We start from the raw sequence: 10,369 nt of genomic DNA, 5'->3' as shown, positions 1-10,369 counted from the left end.
AAAAGAGGAAAATATCATAATAGGAAAGTTGTATATACACTCCTGTCATTACCAATTCTTTAAAATAATAGTTCAACTATGTGGGATATATGCTTTTTAAAGTTCTTGCCGAGTAAGATGAGAAGATAAACCCACTCGTGTCTGTCCAATAAATTATAGATGGTCAGATTAGCATTTACTGATGTATTGATCTTCTTTATCTTAATATTGCCTGACATGTTGAACTGTAGCTTAAATTATTTCCTGAAACGATTGAAGTGTCACTGGTCTTCTAAAAGGTGCTAATCATTTTTACCAACAGTTACCAGACTTCAATCAATCTGAGCTAATTAAAAATAATCAACTAATGTAACACTTCTCGTTTAACATGGTCCTCCTACATCCCACAGGTACAGTACTACTAGACTTTTGTATTATAATTCTTTAAGTCACTTTTTCATTGAGTAATCATAGGGTTGGTATCCAAACAAATACTTACCACTTTCACATCTTCTGCTGTCATAATTGTAGTTCTCACCAGCTAAGCACAAGCATGCAAAGTTTTGAGGAAAACGAGGCACACAGGTGCTCCCATCGCCACATGGATTTCCATCACAAGGGTCTTAAAAAGAACCAAAACACACACGCGCACGCACATACACAGACACACACACAAAATATATGTGTTTACAGCATCATCTGAGCATCTAAAACAATAACATCTTGGAAACACAGGAAATTACCTGGAAGCTTTGTAGTTGTAAGAACTGGTGTTGTTGTTGTAGGCTCTACAGTTGTAGAAGTCGGACCTGCTTTTGTTGTTGTATGCTCAGTTGTAGAAGTTGGACCAGGTGTTGTTGTTGTAGGCTTTACAGTTGTAGAAATTGGACCGGCTTTTGTTGTTGTAGGCTCTATAGTTGTAGAGGTTGGACCTGCTGTTGTTGTTGTAGGCTCTACAGTTGTAGAAGTTGGACCTGCTGTTGTTGTTGTAGTAGGCTCTACAGTTGTCGAAGTTGGACCTGCTGTTGTTGTTGTAGTAGGCTCTAAAGTTGTAGAAGTTGGACCTGCAGTTGTTGCAGGCTCTAAAGTTGTAGAAGTCTGACCTGCTGTTGTTGTAGGCTCTACAGTTGTAGAAGTTGGATCGGGTGTTATTGTTGTAGGCTTTACAGTTGTAGAAGTCGGACCTGCTGTTGTTGTTGTAATAGGCTCTAAAGTTGTAGAAGTTGGACCTGCGGTTGTTGCAGGTTCTACAGTTGTAGAAGTCAGACCTTCTGTTGTTGAAGGCTCTAAAGTTGTTGAAGATGGACCTGCTGTTGTTGTTGAAGGCTCTAAAGTTGTAGGAGTTGAACCTGCTGTTGTTGCAGGCTCTAAAGTTGTTGAAGTCTGACCTGCTGTTGTTGTTGAAGGCTCTAAAGTTGTAGAAGTCGGACCTGCTGTTGTTGTTGTAGGCTCTAAAGTTGTAGATGTCAGACCTGCTGTTGTTGTAGGCTCTACAGTTTTAGAAGTTGGATCAGGTGTTGTTGTTGTAGGCTCTAAAGTTGTAGAAGTTGGACCTGCTGTTGTTGCAGGCTCTACAGTTGCAGATGTCTGACCTGCTGTTGTTGTAGGCTCTAAAGTTGTTGAAGATGGACCTGCTGTTGTTGTCAAAGGCTCTAAAGTTGTAGGAGTTGAACCTGCTGTTGTTGCAGGATCTAAAGTTGTTGAAGTCTGACCTGCTGTTGTTGTTGAAGGTTCTAAAGTTGTAGAAGTCAGACCTGCTGTTGTTGCAGGCTCTAAAGTTGTTGAAGTCTGACCTGCTGTTGTTGTTGTAGGCTCTACAGTTGTAGAAGTTGGATCGGGTGTTGTTGTTGTAGACTTTACAGTTGTAGAAGTCAGACCTGCTGTTGTTGTTGTAGGCTCTAAAGTTGTAGAAGTTAGACCTGCTGTTGTTGAAGGCTCTAAAGTTGTTGAAGATGGACCTGCTGTTGTTGTTGTAGGCTCTAAAGTTGTAGAAGTTGGACCTGCTGTTGTTGCAGGCTCTACAGTTGCAGATGTCAGACCTGCTGTTGTTGTAGGCTCTAAAGTTGTTGAAGATGGACCTGCTGTTGTTGTCGAAGGCTCTAAAGTTGTAGGAGTTGAATCTGCTGTTGTTGCAGGATCTAAAGTTGTTGAAGTCTGACCTGCTGTTGTTGAAGGTTCTAAAGTTGTAGAAGTCAGACCTGCTGTTGTTGCAGGATCTAAAGTTGTTGAAGTCTGACCTGCTGTTGTTGTTGAAGGTTCTAAAGTTGTTGAAGTCTGACCTGCTGTTGTTGTTGAAGGCTCTAAAGTTGTAGAAGTCTGACCTGCTGTTGTTGTTGAAGGCTCTAAAGTTGTAGAAGTCAGACCTGCAGTTGTTGTTGTAGGCTCTAAAGTTGTAGAAGTCAGACCTGCTGTGGTTGAAGGCTCTAAAGTTGTAGAAGTCGGTACTGCTGTTGTTGTTGTAGGCTCTAAAGTTGTAGAAGTTGGACCTACTGTTGTTGCAGGCTCTACAGTTGCAGATGTCAGACCTGCTGTTGTTGTAGGCTCTAAAGTTGTTGAAGATGGACCTGCTGTTGTTGTTGAAGGCTCTAAAGTTGTAGGAGTTGAACCTGCTGTTGTTGCAGGCTCTAAAGTTGTTGAAGTCTGACCTGCTGTTGTTGTTGAAGGTTCTAAAGTTGTAGAAGTCAGACCTGCTGTTGTTGCAGGCTCTAAAGTTGTTGAAGTCTGACCTGCTGTTGTTGTTGAAGGCTCTAAAGTTGTAGAAGTCTGACCTGCTGTTGTTGTTGAAGGCTCTAAAGTTGTAGAAGTCAGACCTGCTGTTGTTGTTGTAGGCTCTAAAGTTGTTGAAGTCAGACCTGCTGTTGTTGAAGGCTCTAAAGTTGTAGAAGTCGGTACTGCTGTTGTTGTTGTAGGCTCTAAAGGTGTAGAAGTTGGACCTACTGTTGTTGCAGGCTCTACAGTTGCAGATGTCAGACCTGCTGTTGTTGTAGGCTCTAAAGTTGTTGAAGATAGACCTGCTGTTGTTGTTGAAGGCTCTAAAGTTGTAGGAGTTGAACCTGCTGTTGTTGCAGGCTCTAAAGTTGTTGAAGTCTGACCTGCTGTTGTTGTTGAAGGTTCTAAAGTTGTAGAAGTCAGACCTGCTGTTGTTGCAGGCTCTAAAGTTGTTGAAGTCTGACCTGCTGTTGTTGTTGAAGGCTCTAAAGTTGTAGAAGTCTGACCTGCTGTTGTTGTTGAAGGCTCTAAAGTTGTAGAAGTCAGACCTATTGTTGTTGTTGTAGGCTCTAAAGTTGTAGAAGTCAGACCTGCTGTTGTTGAAGGCTCTAAAGTTGTAGAAGTCGGTACTGCTGTTGTTGTTGTTGTAGGCTCTAAAGTTGTAGAAGTTGGACCTACTGTTGTTGCAGGCTCTACAGTTGCAGATGTCAGACCTGCTGTTGTTGTAGGCTCTAAAGTTGTTGAAGATGGACCTGCTGTTGTTGTTGAAGGCTCTAAAGTTGTAGGAGTTGAACCTGCTGTTGTCGCAGGCTCTAAAGTTGTTGAAGTCCGACCTGCTGTTGTTGTTGAAGGCTCTAAAGTTGTAGAAGTCAGACCTGCTGTTGTTGTTGTAGGCTCTAAAGTTGTAGATGTCCGACCTGCTGTTGTTGAAGGCTCTAAAGTTGTAGAAGTCGGACATGCTGTTGTTGTAGGTTCTACAGCTGTAGAAGTTGGACCTGCTGTTGTTGTAGGCTCTACAGTTGTAGAAGTAGGACCTGCTGTTGTTGTTGAAGGCTCTAAAGTTGTAGAAGTTGAACCTGCTGCTGTCGTAGGCTCTACAGTTGTAGTTGTCAGACCTGCTGTTGTTGTAGGCTCTACAGTTGTAGAAATTGGACCTGCTGTTGTTGCTGAAGGCTCTAAAGTTGTAGAAGTCAGACCTGTTGTTGTTGAAAGCTCTACAGCTGTAGAAGTCGCACCGGCTGATATTGTAGGCTCTACAGTTGTAGAAGTCAGACCTGCTGTGGTAGTTGTAGGCTCTACATTTGTTGCTGCGGTTGGTGGAGGTTGCATTGGTGAGAATGCACCACCTGAGACTGTTGTGGTTAAACAGCACAATGTAGCAGTTAATAAGTGATAACCTGCCTATTGTCAAAGTGTTTAACTGCTAATTTTGAAATGCCAAACAAATTAGATGACATAGAAAATCAACTCTATCAAAACAATCAATTTAACAGGCTTCCCCAGATTTGGCGAGATCATCTATGAGATAGTATGGGTTAAAAGCTATTGATTCATCAGTTGTAAAAAAAACAAAAAACAAGAGTGACTGTTTTTTAATTTAAACCTTCTTCATCATAAAGTTGTAGCCTCATCTCCCTCAAATTATTAAAAGCCAAAGCCAGTCAGCATTTAATGTTGAAATAATATGCTAGAATTATCTACAGCTATACACTACAGCAGCATGAATTATGGGTTTATAGGCAGTTCTTTTTATTTACCTGAAGATGAAAAAAAACTGTATGGTCTAAAATTGTGTGCTATAATTAGAACCATTTGAATTTATTATATTTTACATATAACTAAATGTTGTTTCTAGAGAAGCAACAATACAATTTACAATAGCAAAATCACAATATAATCTCACTGTAAAAATTCCAAAATGTCAATGAAATAAATATTCCTGACATTAACATACTGAGTGAAGGATAGAGAACAAAGAACAGACAGCAGTCAGTATCAGTCATTTATCCTGTCCTCTGTCCTCCTCCCTATGCTGAGGGGATTTACTACCTGCTAACTAAACTAAACTAAGCAAAATAGTTAGACTGCATACATACGTTTTAATTTTTGCTTGTCTGTAATAGAGCATAGGATCATCATGTAAGTTTGTCGAGGGGAGTAATGATATCTGGTTCAGATTTTGAGTCAGTGACATGACATGGAAGCTATTAAAGGAAATTACCAAATTTACATTTAGATATAAAATAGAAGAATCCAATAAAAATAAACCGTCTCATTTGTCAAGTGTATTAATATGATTTGGCATTGGTTAGGAGTCACTGGGTCACATGACAAGGAATCTATTGAAAAATCAATTATTACTGCAAATACTTTCTGTTAAAATATATATGTAAATAAATTATGTAGCATAACACATTAGCAATCAACATTTTTATTTTCCTGGGGACCACAGCTCTGCTGAGGGGCGTATCAAGACTGTTTATTACATAGAGCAACAGCAAATCAGGAAAGACCAAAACTCATGTCATCCCCAAAGATTTATAAATGATTTAGGATTTAAAGTTCATATTAAAAACAAAATCAGGCTACTTACCAAGACAGGCCACAACTAGCCAAAAGAGTTTGAATTCTTGAGCCATTGGAAAATATCTTGCTGACAAAACTTCACCAAAAGTAAGAAAGCCAGAGTGGGCTATGAGTTGACGAGGCTTTAGGGCTCAGGTGTCCTTCACTGGCAGTTTTGACCATTAGCCACTCCTCTGAGGGAAGCACTGTGTGCCAAAGTACATTTCACACCCAGAAAAGAAGATTTGGTGTCCCCGTTTTCCATGTCTACCAAGCTATTTATCTGATTATTTATCTTCCATGACATAGATCTGTCTCTGTCAGTTTGTCAAAATATAGAGTTGTCACTGTTTACTCTAAATAATTTCAAAACCAGTTTAGAAACACAAAAAGCCAATACGGAGTCAGTGATAAAAAATAAATGAATAGGCATGTTCTGCATATGTGTGCCTGGATCACATCAAGAGCAAACGTGGACTCAAGTAAAGCTGACACAGAATTGGAATTACTGTATACCAGTTTTTTAAATGAGGAAAAAGCTTTAAAGCATATGAGAGTTTACTGATAGATGTTATCATCAGTGTGCAATAGCAAACACACCACATATGCATCAAGTGATGTAATGTACATGATTCCTGTCTGAACTTATCTCCGTAGCTGAAAAGACAGCTAACAAAATGGGAGGATTTTTACAACAATGAATTATAAAATTACTAACTCTAGTTACTCAAGTGTAAAAACAAACAATTTATGTTTACTTGCTTTAATATTCATACGTCATTCATTTTCAGCTTCTTTAAGTAAATAGCACATTTTTGTATTGTATGTAAGTTACGTATTGGTGCTGTAATGTGTTAGGAGGGAGAAAAATTACATTCCTTGCCAGTCAATTTGATTTGCAATAAGGTTGACAAGACCTCAACATGAAAGTTGGAACATTTGAAAAGTCAAAGTGTTTTTTAAACATCACCTCAAGAATGTAGTCTACATCTGAAGTATTTTTTTTTTTTAAGTATTTGAAATGTCATTGAGATCTAAGCTAACAACAAATCAGGACCCATACAATCTCAAAGTTGACTTTGAACCCTGTTGCATTAACACAACTAAAGTCTTGCATCACTTCAGCATCATCATGAGCGTCAGTGGAAAAATGGCTGAAATTGCCTAAAGATAAAAACAGGTATGTTTAAAGGTGAAGTAGTTCAAACACTTGTGTCCAAAGGTGTTGGCTATGCTAATTAAGGTCAAAACAACAACATTGTTAAGCTTTTAGTATCGAAACATGGTGAGAATATTTACATTTTCTTTTTTAAATTGAAGTATTTTTGGACCTCTTCACAAAATTATTTATTATAATTTTTTGTTTCTTATATGATTTTTTTTAATCATGTATTTACATCAGGCTCTTATAATAATTAATTGGTCGCTTTTCTTTTTTTTGGAAGCAAAGACATAAATTGCATCAGGCGCGTCTGTTCCATATCATCTTCCACTAACAGCTCCATGTCTATTGAATTGTCATCCATAAATACTCTAAGGGCATCCTTTACTGTACTTTTTTCCTGTCTGAAAAAAATAAGAAAGCCATAAGTGTTTAATTTGTGGTAGTAAAGTTCCATTTAGCTGTGATTACCCTAGAGGTCACACAAGGTAATTGTATCCATTGACACAAGTTTAAGAAAGTGGTCTCAATACAATAAAATGGCTACTATGGACTAACATCATCAAACATGATACAGTGGAATAATTTAAACCAAAAAAGTCTCAGTTTTTCTGTAATACCCCATTGATGCAACTCCAAGCCTGTTTAGGGACCCCACTATGCTGAAATACTCAAATACACCATTTTAGAATGGGCAAAAATAACAAATGTGTGCTGCATGCAAAGCGATAGATAGTTTTTGACCCAAACAGCATGGGATCAGGGATTAGCATATAGTGGGCATGTCTGTAAAGACGAGACGTGGGTAGGTAGGCCTGCCCATAGAACCCATTTTCATTTAGATATCTTGAGGTGAGAGGTCATGGGCCCCTTTGAAAATGACCATGCTAGTTTCCCCCTCGCCATAATTAGCATGGAGGAAGCTATAGCTGCCATGGCGTGGTTGCTACAATGGATTCTTCAGATCGTCTACGTTCACAACATAGGCGTACCACTAACGTTACCGTGGCGCTAGCTTAAAAGATATAAAAATGAATAAAAAAAGGTCCCTCAAAGTACATGCAGTAACAATATCACATTTTAACACGATTTAACTAAAAATAAAGTACAAACATTTAAAGTATTGGTAACAATATATATATATAATTCTTACCGTAACGTCTTCATAATTAGCAAAGATTTCCATACAAAACATTGGCAGCTCGGTGAATGCATTATGTATTACGTAAGAATGGTAAATGAGGGCAGCCATTTTTGATTTTGTATTCTGGGATCTACTGCCTGCAGTGCGTGGACAGTCCACCAGGGGCAGATAACATGTTTCAGATTGCATACAACAGGTTTTGGCTTTACAGGGTACACATCTACCTGCAGACTGGTTACTTCATAATTAATTTTATACATATTTCATATACTATGTTTGTAGATTGTACATTTTTATTCAACACTTGTGTATACATGTAGCCTACAGTCGTGTCTTTTTTTCTAAGTATATCTTTTGAGTAGGTTTTCTGGTGTTTTGATCTTTTGCTGTCTCATTCTTGTGTTACGATTTACCAGAAATCACATTGTTTTGATGAAAAAGGAAAGAACCTCACTATTAATTTTCCCCTCACAATCTTTAGGTTTTAAAAGATCATTTCTCAAAAAAAGAACATTTTTGAAGTGGGGTTTTGCTTCTTTTTTTTTTACATGATGTTCATCTCAATAGTTTATTTCAAAGCCGGTAAATTCTTCATTCCTGCGAATTTTAACATCTAGTATACTTCTCCAGCTACATTTTTCACCTGCAGGTTTTATGAACATGTTGCCTTGAGTCAATAGTGTAGGTGTGACCACAGAGGAATAACTGCCTCTGGGTCCTCTTGCTAACTGTGATCATCCCAAACCCCACCCATCCTGCTGCTACGAGAATGACGGTCGTGATTACAGTTGAACATGATGTTCTTGAGGTTGAGGGAGGGAGAGTGACACCAGTTGGTAAAAAGTGGCAGTGCCAGTCATCACTTGAGGTCACATACCCGATTTTGAAATCAAACTACCGGAAGCAAACAAGGCAGGGGCTGAAGGAAGGGATTATTTCTTCAAACCAAATTTACTGAAAAGTTAAGATCACCCTGAGCCACGGTTCTGCTCGCGGTTGCTGCGTCTTAAAAGGAAGTTTTTCCTTGCCTCTGTTGCCTAGTGCTTGCTCTTGGTGGGAATTGTTGGGTTTCTGTAAATAACATCACAGAGAACGGTCTAGACCTGCACTTTTATGAAAGTTGCTGTGAGATAACTGTTGTTGGGATTTGGAGCTATGTAAATAAAATGGATTGAATTGAGTAACCATGCCTGGTTGATTAAAATTGTATTCAACTGTTATTACCAAACAATGTAAACAATTTTTTCAGGGTAATGTAAGATAAGAAACTTGCATTGTCATTTTACCGCTGTGCAAGACAATACAACAAAATTGGGATGGCACATATTCTGATACTAAAGAAAATATATAATAAAAGCTAAATAAGAGCCATTCTTGATTTGCAAATAGAAAGCAGTGGCATAACAGTGTAGCAGACCTAATATGATTAAGTCAATTTCCAATATACAACACCTGATTTGATATTTTACTGTTGGACAAAAATCCCACTGTGTACTTTTTTGTAACAAAAAGTTTTTATTGGCTTCTCTAATCCGTTCATCATCTCAATAACAGGTACAGCCTGGGAAATCATATCACGAGGGGTCTAGAACATATAAGACAAAGGAATGGGGAGGCTTCTGCTACATAATTTGGTATTGAGGTGAAAGTCAGAAAAAAGCCATACAAAAAATGTCTTTATCATGCATACTGGAGAAAAACTCAAAAAAAACTTGAGAACACACATTTTTAGTGTTTTTGTACATTTTTGTAAACAATATCCTTCTAGAGATCATATCAAAACACATTATGGCAAGTAACAAAAATAAGGGATATAACATGAGAAGAATTAATGTTCTATGAGGCATCTAGAATGCAACACTGCTTGGCGTGGATGTTTTTACAGAAAAAAAAATACATTTGCATTTAGACGGGTCATTTGCTCTCTAACTGTAAACACAGGCAGTGTTAAATGATTATACAATATATCGAAACCTATACTACAAATATTTCCACTACATACATGAAACGCATGTCCCTGCTTTCTTACGCTTTAGTGATATGAGGTATATTTAGGTCAATCGTCATGTCTTTTTTTGTTTGTTTTTTAATCGCCGTCTCTCACCCACTCTCTCTCTCTCTCTCTCTCCTTTAAAAGCATAGTGTGTGTTTTGAGTGAGGTGGCAGGTCAGTCAGTCTTTGTTCCCTGTGATCTGAGCAGCTTCAAAGTCTCTTGGCTGTGGAGCTCACAGACATAGGGAAAAGGGAGGGGGGGTGGGGGGGGTTGTCTCACAGGAAATCAACTAAATTAAATATCAACCCTGGCTGCCGGGTTAGAATGGCTTTAGCCACGGAAGACAAAGAAGGCCATTGTTTATTCTTGTGAGTGCAGGGCTGGATTTTTGGGGAGAGGTGATAACTTTTGTTTCTCAGCTGGATTATTGAAGCAGTTTCTTGCAATGACTACAACAGTGGGATAAAAAAAAAAAATCATGAGTAGTAGGATGGGGGGTGGTGGGGGGCAGGTCTGGTGATTACTTGCCAAAAATATCAGCTACTGAGTTGTGTCGTGGCCGGTGGAGAATAAATAAAAGGGTTTGGGTATGTATCCAACATACACATGGGTTCAAAGATATAAGGGTTCCAGCATGTCAGCTTGTCTCTCCAAACACTTAAATACAAAGAGGTACTCTTAGAATATTGTATTACAAAATTATGGCAAATCATCTTTTTACATTGCCCAACAAACAAAAGAAAAAAAATCCCCCCTCCCCAGCTTCTTCTAAAAGCAACAAAATTTGTTTAGATGCCCGTGGTCATGCCTAGTCAAC

General features: G+C 38.5%; 1 protein-coding gene across 1 annotated transcript; it reads right to left on the bottom strand.

The window, feature by feature from the left end:
* Positions 1-478: 478 nt before the first annotated feature.
* Positions 479-7,666, bottom strand: LOC117937214 (probable serine/threonine-protein kinase clkA). The gene is made up of 8 exons (XM_034861005.1): positions 7,569-7,666; positions 3,684-4,040; positions 3,564-3,647; positions 1,773-1,901; positions 1,410-1,451; positions 828-1,043; positions 723-791; positions 479-601 (listed from the first exon to the last, which is right to left on the bottom strand). Exons 1-8 carry the CDS (start codon positions 7,628-7,630, stop codon positions 592-594), a joined length of 969 nt encoding a protein of 322 aa, XP_034716896.1. The 5' UTR covers positions 7,631-7,666; the 3' UTR covers positions 479-591.
* Positions 7,667-10,369: the final 2,703 nt, after the last annotated feature.

This window comes from Etheostoma cragini, chromosome 21, assembly GCF_013103735.1.
Source record: "Etheostoma cragini isolate CJK2018 chromosome 21, CSU_Ecrag_1.0, whole genome shotgun sequence".
In the NCBI taxonomy this organism is placed as follows: domain Eukaryota; kingdom Metazoa; phylum Chordata; class Actinopteri; order Perciformes; family Percidae; genus Etheostoma; species Etheostoma cragini.
Note: the sequence above shows the minus strand (reverse complement) of the source record. Positions and strands in the feature narration are given on the sequence as shown.

Coding starts and splice junctions, on each gene's coding strand:
- LOC117937214 (XM_034861005.1), bottom strand. CDS start 7,630: ATGCATTCACCGAGCTGCCAATGTTTTGTATGGAAATCTTTGCTAATT. Junction 3,648..3,683: donor AGAGCCTACAACAACAGCAG/GTCCAACTTCTA, acceptor CTACAACAACAG/CATGTCCGACTTCTACAACT. Junction 1,452..1,772: donor GCCTACAACAACAACAGCAG/GTCAGACTTCAA, acceptor CAACAACAGCAG/GTCTGACATCTACAACTTTA.